The sequence below is a fragment of the Tauraco erythrolophus genome, chromosome 5, assembly GCF_009769465.1.
Source record: "Tauraco erythrolophus isolate bTauEry1 chromosome 5, bTauEry1.pri, whole genome shotgun sequence".
Lineage (NCBI taxonomy): Eukaryota > Metazoa > Chordata > Aves > Musophagiformes > Musophagidae > Tauraco > Tauraco erythrolophus.
The window spans coordinates 66,044,736-66,064,863 of record NC_141469.1 but is presented as its reverse complement, the minus strand read 5'-3'; the positions used below and the strand labels follow the sequence as shown (position 1 = coordinate 66,064,863).

General features: G+C 41.4%; 1 protein-coding gene across 3 annotated transcripts; it reads right to left on the bottom strand.

Moving 5' to 3' along the window:
• Positions 1-1,381: 1,381 nt before the first annotated feature.
• TMEM192 (transmembrane protein 192) lies at positions 1,382-18,464 on the bottom strand. 3 transcript variants are annotated; one of them, XM_086611870.1, is made up of 6 exons: positions 18,389-18,464; positions 15,494-15,640; positions 11,319-11,583; positions 9,235-9,369; positions 4,800-4,902; positions 1,382-2,454 (listed from the first exon to the last, which is right to left on the bottom strand). In XM_086611870.1, the coding sequence occupies exons 1-6, from the start codon at positions 18,428-18,430 to the stop codon at positions 2,331-2,333; spliced, it is 816 nt and encodes a 271-aa protein (XP_086467996.1). In that variant the 5' UTR covers positions 18,431-18,464; the 3' UTR covers positions 1,382-2,330. The 3 variants fall into 3 exon arrangements, with proteins under 3 accessions (XP_086467996.1, XP_086467997.1, XP_086467998.1); XM_086611871.1 differs by lacking the exon at positions 18,389-18,464 and adding an exon at positions 13,891-14,147 and having other exon boundaries at positions 15,494-15,528; XM_086611872.1 differs by lacking the exon at positions 18,389-18,464 and adding an exon at positions 13,922-14,147 and having other exon boundaries at positions 15,494-15,528.
• Between the last annotated feature and the right edge of the window lie 1,664 nt (positions 18,465-20,128).

Below are 20,128 nucleotides of genomic sequence, written 5' to 3'. Positions count from 1 at the left end.
AAATGTGCCTCAGAGCGGGGTTGGGGCCCTTCTTGTGTCGTTTGGTGCAAAGGTGGCATCAGAGGGGGCCAGGGCTGACACCTACCGGTGCATGCAGGCCCTGCCCTGCCCCGGTGGCTCCTACTTGACTACTCTTTGTAGCCCTAGCATGACCGAGGGCTAGAAAGCATCAAGGATGAGTATCAAAGAGGGCAAGCTCTTGTTGGGAGTCTGTAGAAACATGAAAAGCCTTTTTTCCCCTCCTCAGAAGCCTAAAGATACTGAGAAAACAAGATAGAGGAGGGGTATAATACAAGATACAAACATGGGGAAGGATTGTTGCAAGTTGAAAATTGTTCCTGTACTTACGAAGAGCTAGGAATTGCAAAGGGCAGGAGATACATGTGTTCACAGGTGGCAGCCTGCACTTGCCCTGTTCCATGGAAAGCAATACTGCCAGCTAATCCAAGTTTTACCTTAAGCAGTCATGAAGGAGAGGAGGAAAATATAGGCAATGCCCTCAAAATCCAGTCAAGTTTTTCTGCTACACTTCGTAGCCTGTTCCTTTATGTGGGAGAGAAATAAGAGTAGCAGAGAAAGCGTGAGGTGCAGTGGAAAAACACTATACAGGAACCAGAATAAAACTAAACTTAAAGCTTCAAAGTGAGTGTGCAGCAATCCTTGCCATAATAGTTTTTGGCTAGTTTTAAGCACCAAAACTATGCTGCAAGAACTTCAGCATAACAGAAAGCCTGCAGTTGCAATCTGCCTGTTAGAACAGTCTTCATCAGCTGTTCATGAGCTTAGAAATGACACGATTCACACTTTACCTCAGTTGCATTTATTGTGCATGAACTTCACAGTCACGTTTTACTGCTTTTCATAGAAATTATATAAATTGATATACACAATCACATCAAAACCTGAGTTCTAAAACCAAACACATTTGAATTCCTCACATGTACACTATAAAATCCTGGCTGCATTTTCAAGAAACAACAGTTAAGGAGAACAGTCTAGTGTCGGATAGCAGCAAAACCACCAATATTTATTGTTTTAAGTGAGTCAACCCCCATGTTTGTTGCACACTAAACAGTTTAGTTATTTCCAAAGTTGTGCCCTAGGACCAAAGTAGGATGGATTAATTTTCTTTATCTTAAATTCAACTACAAGACCGGTTCTCATGACAGCCACCTTCCCAGTTTTGTCTAGTGATTACCTTGTCTCCCCACAGAGGTATACTAGCTTCTAAAATAATTCTTGGTCTACATTGGTAGACAAAGTAGTACCCAGAACAGAATGGTTCTTTCACCAGCCTTCCCAACAAATCCATGAAATAGAACCAAAAGTTCTTGTTTGTCCAACTTCTAGATGACCTTTGTCTTCTGCTGCTTTTCACCATTTTAGCTTTTGAATCAAGATGCTGACTTTTTCTGAAGAGTGAAAGAGCAACAATGCATGTAAACTGTGATGCACCTTTAACAAGATCTTTAAACCCATTCAACACAAGTTAGTTACTAGGTCAATGAAAAAGCTTATTCAAGTATTTTTGTACTTAGTTCAGTCAGCAGAGTAGGAATCTTGCTGATGTGTAGCCGACTCAGACTTCTAGTAACAGGAAAGTCATCAGCCCCAAAGATCCCTTTTACAGGTTTCAAAGAGATTTCTGAACAGCTGCTCAAATTGCATATAATTTGAACAATGCATGACACTGTTTTATACCACACACTTATGAGACTTGCCATTCTAGGGCTCCCATTGCTTTTTTTTTAAATCCTAAATGGGATGCCAAATTTCCCCACTAGCACAGACAACAGTTTCATCTCTTAAGAAACAAAAACAGGAGACTACCTACAAAGCAAGTATCTACTTTGTATAGGATTATTCAAGTACACCACCTCTAACACTGGAAGTAATGGGACTCAGAGACAAAGTGTGTTTAGTCTCAGTTTCAACACTAGAAACTGAAAAGATATCCTTCAAAGTCAGATTTTTCTAGAGAACAAATATGTATTCTAGAAATACACTTTGGTAGTTTGAAGAGTAAAGTTTACAGCAATGTAAAATAGCAACAACTGAACAAAGTTAAACAACTACCTTCGATCCAAATTTAACCTATTAGGAATTAAAAATCCTTGAAGCTCCAAAACTTCTCAGAAGTGATGATTTTAAGAGAGCCAGAGTGTCCAGTTGCAATAGGTTTATAATGTATGCAGAGCTCATCCTTCCAGCTTAACTTCTATTCCAAAAGGTGAAAGATGATTGAAGAATAGTCACCTGTACAAATCAGTCTGGGTATTACAGTACCTCATGTTCCCTCCAGAGCTCCAGCAGCAGTTTTCCTGATGCTGTTAAGTTTTGATCTGCTGAGATGTTAGTGCCAATAGTCTCTTACTGAGCAGTGCATTGTGTCGCTGAAGATATTCTATTACATCTCCTTGCTTCTCAACTATTTCTTCTAAACTTGAATTTTCCCTTGAAGTAAAAGTGAATATGGGTTTCAATAAGTGACAGCAGCTTTCTAACATACCAGATGTCAGAGCTAATTAACAAATACTTACACAAGTTGCTTTCTTCAGTTTTACTTTTGTTGATCTCAACTAACTTTTTACGGAGGAGGCTATCTACAACACCTTTATGTTTAACCTCCATTTTGCATGAGAAGACCAGAAGACAAAAAGTTTGGCTCAACTTCATGCCACATATACATGCTACTTATTTCCTGCTAGACAGTTACAGAAGAGTTGTAGTAGTATGAGAGTTCTTACTGCTTAACAGACTCAGTCAGTGAGCTGGAATTGTACTAAGAAATCCATGGCACCTTTTTCAAACACATTAGGAAGCTTATTTTAAGCAGGCATAATATTTTTATTCACCTCTGGAGATTAGCTGTTTAAGACAGAAGTTTCTTGATTAACCTGCAGTAGCATACATGATATACTACTATAGTGATGTTGTCTGTCACAATACTCTAACAGCATCAGCACCAAACAGCTGTACTGTTTCAGAACTAACACCTCATGTACAGCTAACCTCCTGCTTAAAATATCTCCAGCTTTCAGATATCCTTCATTTTAACTGGTATAGTAACACTCCAGCATCAAGTAAGGCCAAGTTAATCAAGAAAGATCTTTAGAAGTACAGAATTTTGTCAAATATATAATTAGGAACTTTTAGAATACGGCAAGAAAAAGTACCAGTGCCTGAGCATATTCCAGTCTTCCCTTACACATTATTTCTTCCTAGCTGACTTGAGAATCCACTCTCTTAGTACACATGTAAGCATTTTGGAGCTTAGAAAGTTGCTCTTCAGCCTTGCAGCATTTTGTGGAGGAATATTGGCCTTTTCATGGTCCTTGAAAGCACTGAGGAGGATAGCTAGAGTAGAAGAAAGCTTAGGCCCAATTAAAAGCCTACTGTAGCTAAATTGGAAAAAAAAAAGTCTTGTAGATAGAAAGCTTGCAACCTTAGTCAGTAATCTGCACTACCAACTTAAAGCACCAGAGAGGTCCTGATCAGTAGCTTAGGTAGAGGTCATGATACTCAAAACATTTTTATAATCAGGGTCAACTGAAGGGCTGACAGGATTCACTTTTCAATAGACCTTAACTCTCAAGGGAAAGAGTAAGAGTCGTATAGAGCTGAATGAAAATAACTGGTTTTCAATCAGTTCTCACAGGAAGTTTGCACTTTTTAATAAAAAAAAAAAATCAGTCTTTTCCTCTGCTGGTCATTGTTGCAGACTCATTCTCTGGGCATTTGCGAATTTCTCAGGGGAGAAGCTCAATGAGAAAGGAATGAGGTCCACCATGTGTTTACCATGGTGTTCATATCAAGATGGAAGTCAGATATTGTATCAAAATTCAACAACTCTAAATCCTTCCTGTATCCCAGACATCTAACTTCCAAGCTCCATTAAAGCATGTGCATGCTGCATTTGTGACAGCAGAGGAAACGCCCAAGTATTAGTCGTCTCTGCTCTTCAGCTTTTTACTCACGCACACACACAGAAGCAAGTCATACAACATTAGAAAATATCTGAATAAATTCTTATATGGAAATCCATGTTAGCTTTGACAGTTGGTTTTTGTTAAGTCATATCAGACTCATTTCAGGAGCTGGAAGACGTTCAAGTAGTCAGAAGGTACGTACACAAAGGACAGACAAGCAATAACTGTCAGTGCTTGTGAGGTTAATGTTGGATAGCTTCTCTGTCTCACTAAGAACTTCCTTACCTCTTAAGGGCCCTATCTACCTTTAACATTCCTTCCCAAACTTGAAAAACACTCTAAATCCCTTGCTAGACTCTCACGTCCAACTACACAGAACAAAGCTGCAAAGTTTTCTTCTTATCTGTCAGCTGCCCACAATATATTCCCTTGCCTGAAACTGGTGGAAGAAGCTAGGCCTCTGTAGGCATACTTTAAGTAACGGTGTAAGACACCAGTATCTTTCCTCAAACTCCCATATAAAGTCAACTAACACAGACTAAGCACAGTTATTTATAGCACATTAAAGATTCATGCAACCAGCCATAAATGGTGAAATCATTTTTGTCCTCATGTTTGAGGATATCTGTATCACAACAAATTGCCATTACTACATAGAAAGCACAAGATTGTGCTACTTCTCATCTGTGCATGTAAAACAGCATATAGTTTAAGCATATAGTTTCCTTCAAAACTACTCTTTCTAACTCTGTTTTGGTTGACAGATTTAAGATAATATATAAGTCCACAGAAAGTAATGCAATTACATTAGCCAGTGTTACCTATATACCATGGCTGAACACAACACAAAATGAATACAAAAAATCTTACCTGAATCCAATTTCTGAGGTAATGTGACTAGGGTAGGCATACATCTTTTCTTCTTCAATTATGTCAGGTCTTGGCTTCGCACGATTGAAGTTGCTTATTTTCACTGCAAAAAAGTTTTATAAATTAGTTGGAAAGTAACCAAAAAAAGAAAAGCTTTATCACTAGGCTCCAAGTTAAAAAAACTCTAACACATTATTATAAGATTGCCTTAGGATAGGAGGAGATGGAAAGATAAGTGAGTCTGGGGAGTGGTGAAAGAAGGAAAGAAAAAGCAGAATCTATCTTTGCTCATTTCTGAAACGACTTTGATTGTAAGCTAGTGGTGGGTTTGGTGGAGTAGGTTTTTTTGTGCCAGCCCTGCAGCTTAAAAGACCTCAGTGAAGTGAAAACCTGAACAGGGAAGCTTGAATATACTGCTTAACATCAGCATCTGTCACCTAAGAGAGTGAAGTTTTTGTTGCCTTTGAGAGGGTACTGAGATTCAGTCTCCAAAGTAGGCCATAAATTAAGCAACATGCCGTAAAAGTTGTAAAAAAAATTTGATAACTAGTATCAAGGTCAGAACTTCTAACATAAGCTCTTCGATAAATACTATTTTAACTAGACTACCTGCAGTGAAGCAGCAGCTTGTCTGTCTGCTCTAAAAGTAGAGCAGACTTGCTACACGAAGCCATGAAGTATTCAAACCAGATTGGCAATATCATCAGCTTCACATTGTGAATCTTGCAACATTGGCTATCAAAACCAGAAGTCATTCCTGGGCACAGTTATTCCTGTGAATAAAGTTTGTGTTTTAAACAGATATGCAATGGGGACGCGTGGGGCTGGGAGAAGCTGTAGGCATCCTCCGCGTTACTTCTGGAAGGAAGTTGAAAATACTCAAAGCTATTCAATCCTGATTAAGGAAAAGTACTGAGATCCCAAGTATGCATTCTGGACTCTGCACTTCAGGCTGCTTGTGAAGCAATACATCTAATGCCACTAAAACCAACATTACAGCCTGGCTCCATGAGAAATCCACACTATTGCAGAGAAAGACTGTCCTTACAAGTCAATAATATGATGGGGTTTATTACAGGCCACCCTGCTAAAACAATGCTACGACCCTCCAGAGGTTAACTATAAGTTAGGCTCAAAGGTTAGCTATTTCTGTGACTGTATTCCTCTACAAATAAAGTCATAAAGGAATGGACGTGGAATTCCCAACATGCATTGGTTGTGGGAATATTAGTCTTTTATTCAAGTGATACTAGAAGTATGTACGAAAGTAATTAAATACATATATTTAGTAAACCTTTTAAAGTTTGACTTAACTCCCTGTCCTACCGATAACAACTTTACAGTACTAAGCTGACATTTAGAGCTGTCTATGATACTTCATTCCATGCACATTTACCTCAACTCGAACAATTTATCTATGTCAAGTCTGTTCTAGGTCAGTCACAGCAATTCCTTGTTGATTTCTGAATCCCTGCCTCTGTATCCTACAGCTATATATGCATACACTGCTGAATGGAGATTAAGAAAGGCAGTTGTACTTCATGGGACATTGTGCATCAAACAATTAATAAAATAGCTCCAACAAGCAAGACGAAATATCTAGAATTACAATCAGGTATTCCATGCCACCGCTTACATTTGGGAGGCAGTTAATACTTAAACAAAAATAAGCAGGTACATGAACCTTCTACAGTTAAGCATTTTTATCTTGTTCTAGGAGTTAAAAAAATTATTCCACAGTGGAGAAACAACGTTATGAACTGGTGCTACCTTCCCTCCAAAATTTAGTAGTAATATACTGAAACAAGGAAGAGGCTGATGAGTTGCTAGTGTAAAGTGACCTTAATCTCACCATTGTTGCTCAGCTACATTAGCTGATACTATCTTAACAGTAAGTGGTACCTGCTAAGTGCTTGCCTTGGAGAGGGGCACTCTAACCCTGAGCAGAGGGTTGCCCATAAAATTACCCTAGCTTCATGCTTCCAGTCACATACTCTGCTCTGTTTGAGAGAAAAAAAAAATTAGATATCTGAGTGTCACTACTACTGCAGATTCTCAGGCTATTTTCAAAACTGGCCAAATACATTTGTTTTGCTTCAGTAGAGCTTTAGTTTGATGCTTAAAAATGTTAAAAAACCACTAAACCCAAGAGACAGATATGCAGGCAGCCTCTTCACTTACCCTCAACATGTATTGGGATGGAAAACAAGAAAACAAGTCACACTACCCACTGGAAGGCAACCTAGGGTGATTGGAGATCTTTCCATCTTGAGGCAAGTGTTACATTACACAAATATTAACCCTAGTTTTGCATAGCAAACTTCATAGAATGAAGCTTAGACTGTTGTTTTGGGGCTGCTGAGGAAATAAGGTAGCTGTTGCCAAAAGAGACTGCCTTACTCCTTCTAGCAGTACAGCTCTGTCCCTCCTTCACTTCAGTTCCAGGACTCACTGGACCCTTCAAGCCTTCTTTTCTGGAAAGCAAAATATTGCACCCCACAACTTCCTAGCATAAGTCGGTTAACGGATTTGATGGGCACAGAAACCAGCACAGTACAAGCTAGGACACAAGATCCTTTTGGTGACAAAAAAGCAGAAAGATAGTTTGAGAGCTCTTACGGAAGTCCAGGCTCAGACCTTACTACTACAAAGGTCAACTTTCTTGCAGTTGCTTATCCTTTCCTGCCAGGCTAAGAGACTCACAATGTAGCTCTTTGAGCTCTTAGAGGCCTCAGGGTAAGAAATAACATTTCACTGGAATTCCTGACATTCTATTAAAGTTTTGGAATTTCTTTTATTTCCTGAGTTTCCCAGGAAAGTAAGTATGCATACGCAAAGTAAGGATGATCTCCAGCATTCTTAGAATAGTTCTTTTGGGCTGCCATGCTTGTGTTCCCTCATCACAGCCTTTATTCCTCCAGAGAACAGTTACTCCATTTGAGCCATGCTGGTCCATTCAGGGAAAGCCTGACAAGCCTATGGCATTCAGGCCTCTGCACAGTTGTAAGAGGAGGACATAGTTCAGAGCTGAGATCTTATTTCTCAGTGCATTTTAATTCCAGTGGTGTTGCAGGAGAGTCAAGAATAGATTTTATTTCCTAGATGACCAAGCTACTTTGCAGTATTTCTCTGCCATTACATTATAATAACATACCAAAGTTTTCTTCTCCAAAAGAAAATAATCCTAGATTAATTACCAATTATGGAACCACAAAAAAGTTAGATTAACCCAAATACTGACCCGCATAGAAATGGCTTTTACTTTCAGTTTTAAGCTTTATGCAGTCCTGAAGGAGATACTTCCACTCTCCTTCCTCCTGTTTGATTAGAAGTCAGGAGCAAAGTAAGTTTTGCCCATTGGTTGGTTCGTTGTTTTTTTTTCCCCTCCAGGGAAACAATGCTACTGAGGCTACTTAGCTATGTCATCTCCCTGTTTGTAGCTGTAAATAATCAGAAAGCAGCATCTCAGAAACACGAGTATAAACTACCTAACTCAAGAGCAGGAACCGCATGTCATTTAAATAGACACGGTTTTCAGAGTAAACAGCTCTAGTTTTCTTCAGACAACAAAAATAACTGCATTTTCTAGTGTCTGCTACCTTTTCTAATTTCTTTTTCAACCTAGTTATTTTCATTTAGGTTAATGCAAGCCATAAACCAAAGTAGTTTTTAAGATGAGAGAAAACTATTTGGTTCAAGCATTTATTAATCAACATTTTAGATACTCCTCCAATAGTTTAATAGAAAAAGGTTTATCAAGTCTTGGTAAATTACACCAAACCTCAAAGCAGACAGCCTTACAAGCCAACAGTGACGGTACAAAGCAATGCATCACAGTTTTATGAAGCAGAATCTTATTTTAGTATTAGCACAGATACCAAAAACCTTTTTTTTAAAAAAAAAACCACAACATTCATTAGAGGGAATCTTCCATTTTAGTGACAAAAAGAACTGAAGCATTTGGGGCAGGACCAGGGAAAGAAGTAGTGCCTGGAGAGCAAAGCACATGACACTATCAACTATGCAAGTCCTACATGCATATCCCAGAAGCAGTTCTGATAAAGCCAGATAGCTCTTACTGCTTCACAGCTTGTCATGCATGCATTTGAGAACACGCTGCTAAGCAGACGAGCCTGTTGACAGGACACCTTTGCAACAATTATGCGTTTATTGCCACTTCACTGGATCAACAGCTTTGAGGTCATGTAGAACTTTCATTAAGCAGCATTCAGCGACCAAATCAAGCCTGACAACCTTCCTATTTGTTTTGAATTTGCCTTAGTCCTCCTTCTACAAGCACAGAATCATTCTGTATTTATAGTTGCAGTTCAATGTCTCAGTGTACCCCAAGCGAGCTACTGTGAAGGTAAACAAAACAGCCGAGTAGCAGCTATAGCAAGTCTCACTCAAGAAGGCAAAAAGTTGCCTCTCTTACCTGTGTAAATCACTAAGCAGGTCAGGGAGCTAATCAGCTCTACACCCAGGACTCCCAGGATAAGGTACAGGTACACTTTACCATGATCAGGAAAGGAATGCTGCACTGACAGAATCAAAAGCAGGGCTGCATTACCTAGAAAACAAATGTTAATATTTTAAAGGTTTAACAATTTATTTAGCTGTTGAAAATAACTTAGTGCTCTCATCCCCAGTATCTGTATTAGGTTGCAACATTTCAGTAATGCTTTTTCATTTCATACCATACTTGCCTCTTTGGCTAATTTCCTTAACACAGGTGATAGAAGCTTACAACTGCTGGCAGCAAAATGAGGTTTCATTTCAGCACTTGATTGTAAAAGTAGAGAATTTCACATCATCTTAGATTTTTGTGGCTTAAAAACAGGAGTGGAAGAAATGCACTAGAAATACCTAATATACATGTGTGGGTTTAAACAGTTTCTAGCCTTGTTGCTGCTATCCGTCCCCCAAAACTGCCTGAAGACTATTCTTTTCTTTCAATTCTTAAGAGGTCGCATGAGTCAAAGTGAGAAGGTATTTTCCTTCAAGTGGTAGATTTAAGTGTATTTAAATGAGGCTAACAGAGCAAAAACCTAAACACCTTCCTTTCACAAGGGGATATTTGCATAGGTTTCCAGTCACTTAAGTATTATTTTAATACTTGCAAATCACTGAGAGTTTAACTGAAATGATCACAATTAGTTGCTTCCTGTAGAAATGCTATAACCAGCATCTGGATGAGCATCAAGTGTATCAAGACCATTAATGTAGCTAAGGGACTGTACAGTTATCTTTCATACTGTGTTAGGCAACCAAACCGTCAGGATGGAAGTGTTAGGAGCAGCAATCAGCATGGCAGGGAGTTTGCAATAATAGAGTTAGCCACCTTCCCAATTCCAGACTGTTTACATTGACTCCACAGCACACAAGTGATAGCTCCTGAACACATGCCCAGTTTGTCTGCTAGGGGAGAAATGGGCTTCATCTAAGGCTGAAAACAGGGCTAGTTATTCCAGATTGCACTGCAATAAGCAGAAATAGTCCTTTTACTCTTTTGAAACATCCTTAAGCCTGCTGTAGTCCGAATTTGTCGCTGCACTCCAAACACATCTTTACCTTCAGAGCTCTATCTAGTGGCCATAGCCTGAAGTTTCACACATTCACCAAGTTAACTAGCTATTTTAGTGACTGAGTGGAAACAAAGCTAGAGGTTTATATAAAGCAGGACCATCTAACATCAATTCTGGTGAAAAAAATTCTATTCCAGTCATTCAGGAGATTTACAGAAGGGAGGTGGGATTATAAGAAGCAAAAATGCTGTAAAAGCCACCAGTGTTCCCTTTTCCACTGCTATTTCTGTGTGAAAAGTACCCTCAAGATAGATGGATTTTAGATTTGTTGAAGCAGTTTCTGTTAGAAGAGCTACACCAGCTTGGAACCGTACCAACGCTTCTTTCAGCTTTGCTGGCGAGTTAGAATAGAGTTAAACCACTCCTATACACCACCCTTTTTGTCCATAGGAAGTAGAAAAAGGCAGTCAGAAGTAGAGCTGAATGTTACACATAGCCTCACTGAAGATCAGAATATCACTTATTTTACTCATTTCAGACAGCTGTCGAGCAACAGGCAACTCATCTATTTCTACCTGAATTGCTGAGTTTGAAAAGACGAGAGAAGCACACTGCCTGGAAGAACGAGCAGTCTTGCCGCATATCCAACCAGAAAAATGAGTATGCAAATGGAGATCACTGCAGCCAAACACAGACCTTGCTGGCTGAACAGTTTATGGCTGAAGACTAAATGCGAACGACTAGTTGTTTACTCAGCCTCACACTTGTGGGCATTTTTCTACTACAAAGTTCTTCACAGCACGCATCTGGCAGGCCAGACAGGTCAGTCAGGAGGTCCATCTGACTAGAAAAATTACCATTTATAAATGCTCTTAGACAGATTTTTTGAAGTTCATAATATGTATTTTTATATATATACACTGTTCAGCCTTTTACTGTGTTACAGTTTAAAGTTTTAGAAGAAAAAAAACCCAGGAAAACAAGTTTACTTCACCTGTGGAGTGTATCAACAGTGGAAGCCTTTTTAGATGTCTTGTTGATCGGTATATCGAGAAGTAACCTCGGCTTCTGACTTTACTGTGGTGGTGCTGGATGTATCGTTCAAAAAAAACATGCAGAATCCACAGAATTACTTTTGCAATTATTATGACAGTCTGCACTTTAAGTGGGTGAATATAGTTTCCAGGGCACTTATCCTGATATGGATTGGGGTAAGAACAAAACATAGCTGCTAAAAATGCTAGAACAACAAAAGCAACCTGGAAGAGAAAGGGAGAGAGAAGAAAACTTTAAGTCAACATTTAACTATAAAAAAGACAGGATTATGTAATTTATTCATTATGCATTGCTTTCTCAATTGATTTTAGTAGAGTTGAGATAACATATAAAACATTAGACACTTACTACAACCACTACGTGTCATTCTGGGAACATGCTGATGACTGAAATGGCCAAGTAGTAAGACTGGCTTCCAGGAGAGCAACCAGTCTCCAGCAAAGCTAAGAATCACCACTCTTTGCAAAATTTCCTCTAAATCTATTTCAGTGTTCCAAAGTCTCCCCTTCACTGTGGATTTGTCTTATTTCTGGACCCTCTTTACTACGTCTTTTACTTTAAGAGGAATTTGATTTATACTCCCTCAAAACAAAGAAATCTTTTTAGACTCAATTACACTTGTTACTGCTCTGCCTCATATCTTATTGGTATAGTCTATGTTTCTGTAAATGACATGTTGTAACTGAAAATCAACTCTTTACTAGTAAAGATAATCTCCAGGCTATGACATTAGAAAAAAGTGAACCATCACAGTTACTTAAAAAGTGAATTATTAACAGTAAGTAGACATCTTTGCCAGTTGGTAATGACTTTTTAGTATATTTACTATCAGATTTTTCCATTTTGCCCAGAATGTATGTCGGAATGACCAGACTACAGTCAGATTATATATACACTTATGCTTTCAGACTAGTGCCATTATGCCATAACTTTTCTTGTCTTCTAGAGTTTTCTCCAAGTTTTCAGCATCAGCAGTGAGCATCAGCAATCTTTTGGCCAATTAGAAGGCAGCCTCGGGTGCACATTATCTGGATTATATGTATACCCACAGGGCTTTCTTAATCTTTAAAGAATGTTTTTATCACAGAGAATACTCTCTACTGTTTTATTCAGTGAACAAGACAATATTATATTTTCTTATCCTGGTTCCTTCTACAGAATAGGAATATTTTAAAACAGAACTAAAAAAACAACTCCCACCAATACAGAAGTAAATTGAGAGCTTCTATATACAACAACAAAAAATCTGCCTCAAGTCTGCAAAAGTCTAACATCTCTAATATACTTAGCTTAAAGTGTCCAGTGTTCTGCATCTCATAACTGATAGAAACAACACATGAGAACTGAAGATGGAGGAAAGTGTCTGACTTCCATTTGCTAGCTTTGATTCCATACTTAATTTTTTGGATAACTAAGAGCCCATTGCCTCCTTCCCACTCCCTTGAAGTTATTTTTCATATTTTTGTCATTTTTCAAGGAACTTTCTTCACAGAAATTAACCTTTCAGAACCACTTAATTACTCTCAATATGAACTGCCCTTAACTCTATTCACAACCAGAGCAAGCTAAGTAATTGGGGAAGGAGGAAGAAGAGGGAGCAACTTCCAAATGATCATCAATACCTAAAAGAGACATAGAGGTCAGACAGGGTAGAAGATGGGAGGTAAAAAAAAAGGAGTGTGTCTCACATTATCCATAAACCCATTCTTTCCAATGCAAATTAAGTCCCAAACTATCTTGAGATGGGTTAAGAAGCTAGATTAACAAGTGAAATGAGAGGGAGGTTTATCAACAAAACATTTGTTTAATCTATTATTTTACCATCTCATTTTCTTACAAAACTAAGAATAATCCAGCTAACCCATATTTTATTTGGCCAATTACAGTTTGGTTTGCCTTTTAAAAACAGTAACACATCTAGTTCTACACCCTCTAAGTGTTAGGAATGTATTTCAGTAGAGAAAATGGCTACATTAAACAGATGCAAGCTGGAATGGCCTAGAATTGCAGCTCTACTAATCTACTACAGCAGCGTATAAAAGAGGAGATAGGTAGCTGGCTTTAAAAGTGGTGTTTAATAAAGATGCTTTGCTTACATTTTAGGGTAGTCCAACAACAGGTGTTTCACCCCAGTACAGGGGATTTTTATATAGAAAAAGTTATTCTTACAATGAGTAGTATTTAAGTTCAGTTTTGTGTATGTGCATACAAAGGGGATTAAGGAAAGACAGAGTTAATACAAAAATAATTATTTCTAGCCTGTACACTTTACACTGCTCTCCAGAGTATCCTAATAGGAGCCAGAAGCCTGCAGAAAATCCAAGGCTTGGCAAAACAAAAGCCACTCAGACACCCAGCCCCACAACACTCCAGCATATCTTATCCCCACACTCCAGAACTGTATGTAACTAGGCAGCTACACCGAAGCATCCATTTTCTGCCTAATCCCTTTTCTTGGCACAGGAGGGTGGAGAAGAAATATGATGCCTTAACTTCCCCAGGATACTTGCCCCTTTGGCAGGCTGCGCATCAGAAGCTAACCTGGTGTCTCCATGTTCCACAAGGTTTGTGCACGTTTGCAGAAGCAGAGGGAAAGGACATCCAATAAGCTTGTTTTCCCCATCCATCTTTTCAACAAGAGAGACAGCACCATTTCATGTGGCAATTATAATCCTGTATTTCACCAACAGAAAAGGATACTTCTCCGTTTTGCTCCAAGGACCAACTGGCCACTGCAGCAGGCTCAGCAATAGCAGCAAGACTTTACCTGGAAAAGTGTGTGTTGACAGAGGCCTCAGCAGTTTTGTCTCCCTTCACCTCCCCACACTTCTCTCCATTTGCAGGAGAGGGGAAGTAGCAGGGACAGAAGAGGGAGCAGTTTCCTAGGATCTGGGTGACTGAATGTTTGGCTACATCAGTTATGATAGTAGACATTAAGGCCCCAAGACTAGGTGGAAAAACATTTGCTGCTCTACTGCCAATAGCAGTGTCTACCTTTGTAACGCAGACTTCAAGTGCATCCTAATGCACCAGCATTGTTCTGCTAGGGGAGGGAAAGAGGCTGGATACACACTTTCCATTGGGAATTTTGGTAGTTTGTTCAGCAGAAGTCTTTCCTAAGTCTACTTGACACACAGAGGGACATTTCTTGATACTACTAAGAGGCCCACAAAACATTTACTTCTAAATTTAAAAAGCCAAGGTATATTGTTTGAATAGCTTTATGCGGCTGCCCAAAGAGACCTTAGAGACTGGTACGTGCTTTTAAAGTTCTGGCAGAACATACGTTTGCAGAGCACTGGGCATCACATTTTTTGGTTTGAGATTGAAGGAAGCTCTGAAATAGCTAGCACCACATCCATACATGTCTTGTGCACTCTCTGGCTTTACGCATATAATATCTTCAGGTTAGTTTTAGTGGCATTACACAAGTACCTTCTCAGTTAGATCTTAGGATCAGAGCTCTTCACCCTTCCTTCATGTTTGGTTTCCACACACCCACAGGCAGCCTCTTCAGCTTATCAAGGATAAGCTCGCTCCTAGTCAGGAGTCTTTCCACCAGCCTCAAAAAACCCTTCATACTGTTAGGCTCAAGACCAGCTATCTGTGCTTTTCACATTTAAGCCCTAGAAGTCAGTCAGAGCAGGAAGTAACATTTGGTGCCCTTTATCTCTCCATCCACCACCACACGAAACCCCTGGAGCAAGTCCAACTTTACTTCTTTAGTTAAGTATTCCCTGTGAAATTAAGTTCAGCCTCCAAAAAGGCATGGCATCAAAATTATCTTGGCTCTCTATAACTAGTCTAAGCACTTCTACAGCAGCAATATTATTTTAAAAGTACATTTCAAACCGCATAGCAGAATTACTATTTAAAAGGCTTTTCTTCCTAACAAGATGTGTCACAGCATGTTAGCTCTGACAAACAATCAGAATGAGAACACAGCAAATATCATGTAGCATATACATTATGAAGATTCATTGGCAAATAAGACTTCATCGGTTTGGAAAAACAGTGCATGCAAGTCTCAGGAGAATTCTGTCCACATGAAAAATAAGAATTCAGAATATAGACAGCAAATTTTCATAAGCAAATCATACTTTTTAAACTTACATGTATTAGCAACAGAAAATTGGCAAGGAGAACTGCTGGGATTGCATGAAATCTTGGCCTCAGTTGGGAATGCAATGTATGAGATGAAATGAGCGGTGCATCCAGTAGCGGATCATCTTCCAAACTCTGTGTTATTTCCAAGGAACCCTGGAACAGAAGGGGAGGGCAAAGAGTAAAAACAAGCAAGCTCAAAAAGTAAAGTACAAAGTTTTAGCAGTTTCCTGTTAGCAAACCAAACTTTTGGGGAAAAAAAAAAAGTCAGTAACTTGAGAAAATCTCTTAAATTCTAGGTAAACTCTCACCACTATGTAAAAACCTCAGTCTGAGGAATCTGCCACTAATCTACCTCCCAGCATTGCATTGAGTCTTCAGAAACTCCAGTCTTTAAGATGTATTACATGTAGTTGAACATGACTCCCAAGAGAGGCCAGAAGTATTAGTATGTTTACATGAAAAGGTGGAAGAGTGATCAAGTCTAACATACTTTATACACATACAGCAAAAATCTTTGCTATACTTACTTCTGTCCAACTATGGTTAGATGAAACTGTAGCAGCTGTCTTTCTTATTACAAGTGGTGCAGCCACGGACACTACTGATATGTCAAAACATCTGCAGCAGTAGTTCAAACTGAACCTAGCCAAGCAAGAAGCAGGAGTTCACAGAGGGATGAAGAAGCTACCAAGAGCTGAGCAAGGTATTCACTGCTTTTACTAGTGAGTATGCAGCAATTAATTGTCATATTGGTGCCAAGTTGGGGCTTTAGCTTCACATTCTACTCAGATGTTCTGGCTAGGTAAGTTCACAGAAGTACTTTTTTTTTTTTTAAGTAGAAGGTAAAACTAAATATGGGTAGAGGGAAAAACCTTTCCTTGTGGACAAGGAGCTTGCCCCAGTGCTATGCATCTCTGCTCCTTCCAGGCCAGGACACAGTCATTCAATACATTTTAAGCTGAACATACGTAACCACTACAAACACTCAAACTCCTCAAGTTTGCCTCTTAGCATCCTGTTATGTCCCCTGCATGCTATGACTTGCTTGCTTCAAAAGATGAAGAAGCTCAAGATTCCAAATCAAGTTTTGCTCTTCTCCTGAAGAGCAGCCCAGAACAAGACAAGGGCAGATGGCATACCACTCCAGACGTTTAACTATTCAGAGAGACATGCCAGGGTTCACTGGGATATTTACTGTTTTTAAACTGAGGACTTCTCCTTGCCATGACAGAAAACAGCATAAGTCTCAACGCAAGTGAGGCATGTCATTCTTCTAGACACTAGCACAAGAAGAGAGAGATAAAGAAATTTTGCAGTTAGACTTAGGTCAATACTTCATATTAGCCAGGACAATGTAGACTGGCTCCCCAGTGTTACTTCACCTGCAGACAGCTGCCTACAGTGAAGGAACTAGTTATCAAGGGTTATTTCAGTCAGCAATCAGTTTTATTTTAGTATTGTGAACACCACAGTTGCCCAACCATAGAGAAGTGTAAACAGGCCTCCCTCACCTATTTGACACCTTTTAATTAGCCTAGTCTATGACTGTAAACAACCCTTGCTGAAATACCTACCTGGTAAGATAACCTTTTACTACAGGCCTAAAGGCTTACAAATGGCACTCCTCTTATGTCACTGATATAAAATCCAGAAACAAGAGTACAAAGATGCTCTCTGTCCCTCATCCTTCATTTTCAGGGGCCAGGTATAATTCTAAGCTCTGAAAGAGAGTGTGCAGGACAAACACTCTAGCAGCCAAGACATCTTGCCTCACTCTTCCCTATCATGGAACCGATAGCAGAGTGAACAGTTCATACCTCCCACGAAGACAATGATCCTCCTTAGGACAAGGGCATTTGTCTTATGGGAACAGGCGACCTGACCACTTCTGCAATACCATGACAGATCAGCACACTCCTTCACAGGCAGAGCTTTAGCAGAACATGTTTAACCACGTTACTTACTGCAAGATCAGCTACAATCCCTCTTTGCATCTTGAAGCACAGCTAGCGTTAAGAAGCACTGGATGACATAACCTCCCTCAGCAGATATTATTACAGGCCACGTGGGGAGGAGGGAACTACAGCAAGAGAGGTGACGATGCCATGCAGTCAATCTGACATTAAGAAAAATCTAGTTAAGTGCTCTAATTAGACCAAACACGGGTTTCATTTAAGATGAGGCAAAACCACAGCTGTCAAAAGCCAAAACGCCTTCAAACACGGTTCTCCTGTTCGGCACCGATGTTGGCACAGGGTAAGGCTTCGGCCTCCCGGCTCCCTGATCCACCTCGGGCATGTGACCAGCGCCGCAGCCCAGCACCGGGAGGAGGGCAGGCAGGCAGCGGCGGCCAGCGAGCCCTGCCCGCGCAGGCTTCCAGCTGGGCGGAGGGGCGAGAAACACCCAAATAAACAGAAGAGCGCCGCGGTCACGCCAGTGCGCAGCACGTAAACCAAAGACTACGCTTACAGGACCTGTCGGGGGGCGGGGGCGAATAAAATAACCCAGAAGAACTAAACAAGCTACACGACCAGCCTCGATTAAATTAATAACCGCGATTAAAACCGATGCCACAGCCGAGTTACGCGGGGGCATTTCAAACACGGCTGAGGAGGGGCAGTGCTCCGCAGGGAGAGGCCCTGGCGGCCTCCTGACTTCCGAAACGGCCATTTGCGAGACGCCTGGGCCGGCCGCTCCCCCCGGAAGAAGAGGATAAAGCCTTCGGCGCCCAGAAGACAGCAGAAAGGAGTGGAAGGAAGAGACGAAACGGAAAGCGAGACGCTCTCCCCGCAGTGCCCGCCGATAAAGGCAGCCCAGCCGCGCACCCCGGGAGGAACCACCATCGCCGCCCCGGCCCCGGCCCCGACCCCGCTCCCGCCCGCCGCGCAGGCCCGCGCTCACGTTGTCCAGGTCCTGCCGCCGCCTTCCCACCGTCAGCGCCATCTCCACCCCCCTCCTCCGCCGCTCCGGCTGTATTTAATCGACGCCCCCGCCACGGCCCGGCCACCGGCTGGCCCGGCGCGGGCCCCGCCCCGCCGCCCCTCCCGAGCCGCCCTCGGCCGCCATTGGGCCCGAGCCGCGCCGCAGCGCCGGCCCCGGGGCGGGGCCGCAGCCGGCGGGTGGGGCAGCGGCGGGGGGCCCCATGCGCGGGCGGTGGCGGAGGACGGGGGTGCGCCCCGTCCCGCTCCCCTCAGTCCGGGCGGATGTGTCAGCCAGCCAGTCGGGGCCCGAACGTGTGTCCGCCGAGCCCGCCCCGGCGAGCCGCCCTCTCTCGGCTGTGCTTCGGTCAAGTCGGCTGCGCAGCCCGAGGCCGAATTTAAAAAGGGGGCTAGCTAAAGCAGGCTCAGGGCTAGTGTTCCTGCGGGGCGGGTGGCTCAAGTGGCATCCTGAGGAGGGGACAGTAAAAGAGCAGCGGGTGCCTGGCGAAGCGTGGGGATAGAGGCAGCGCAGCGCAGCTGTGCAGTGTTTTCCCATCTCCAACAATTTGTCTTGCAGCGACTTCCTGAGGAAGGGAAGGAGTTGATGCACTTAGTTATTCTTTCCAGTGGATGTCTTCCACGAACGTGTCTGGTTGCCCCTTCAGACCATGGAAAATTCTGGCACACACAAGGCACTTAAGTTGTCAAAGACACTTCTGGCCCAGTTGTATATTTTGTGGAGAAATAAATGTTCTTTAAAACCTGCCCACTGCTGATTTCATTTTACAAGCCTTTGTTCTCACACTGGGAGAGAGTCTGGCCACTGCTGTTGTCCATAGCGCTCACTTTATGGATCTCTGTCTTACTACTGCCTGACACCCTTTTGTATGCCAAAGGCTTCTTGACCACTTTTAGTTTTTGTTTGGTGATCTTTGTTAGCTTCTCTGACCTTTTTTAGCTATATCCTTTCTGAAACGGGAAGGATTGGAATGACAAGGTATTCAACCATGTGCATAGTATGAGTTTACAAAGCAGCATATTTATTATCTATCCATTGTGTGCTCCGTTCATCTGCTAATGTTTCTTGACCACCTGTCTGCTTTATGAGACCGTCCCTGAGCCTTGAGCTGATGTTAGTGAGGACACTGAAGAGAATCAAAGCTGCAACACAGCGTTTGAAAGACAGCAAGCTTGTATCATCACTTCATGTACTACCCAAGAGAAGCCCCAGGACTGTCACCCTGAGCAGCTGACACGGCTCTGCCTCTCTTGAAAGAGTGCGGAAGCGCCGAGGGATGAAAGCTGCTTTTGAGGTATGGGCTACAGGTCATCACAAGTTTTTCACGTCTGTTTCTGTGACTTTTCTTGAGTATCTTTTTGTAGAGAAATACCCAACAGAAACTTCCCACCTAGAGCATTTACATTCATCGCTTGCATTCATTTGTTCTTGTTTTACATAGGTACACATATTTAACAAATCTTAAATGAAAAACAAGCCTTAAACTTGCTGGTTTCAGTAAGATTAGGTCCAGCCGCTGTGATAAGAGCCTGCTTAGTTCCAGTTTCTCAGCCCAAATGTTCTTTTCTCCTCTTCCTTATTGTGCTTCCTCTTTCTTCCTTCTTCACAAGAACACGAATCCTACTCATCAGCAGTCAGAGGACAAAGTTTTTCTGTGACAGTGAAGCAAGGCCTCAATTCACTGGTTGCCATCCAAATAACTGG

Excerpts from the sequence above, each read along its gene's own strand:
- TMEM192 (XM_086611870.1), bottom strand. The coding sequence starts at position 18,430 with ATGGCGCTGACGGTGGGAAGGCGGCGGCAGGACCTGGACAAC. Across the intron at positions 11,584-15,493 it reads ATTTTCTGTTGCTAATACAT|GTTGCTTTTGTTGTTCTAGC; the intron begins GTAAGTTTAAAA and ends TTTCTCTTCCAG. Across the intron at positions 2,455-4,799 it reads ACCTCAGAAATTGGATTCAG|GGAAAATTCAAGTTTAGAAG; the intron begins GTAAGATTTTTT and ends TTTTACTTCAAG.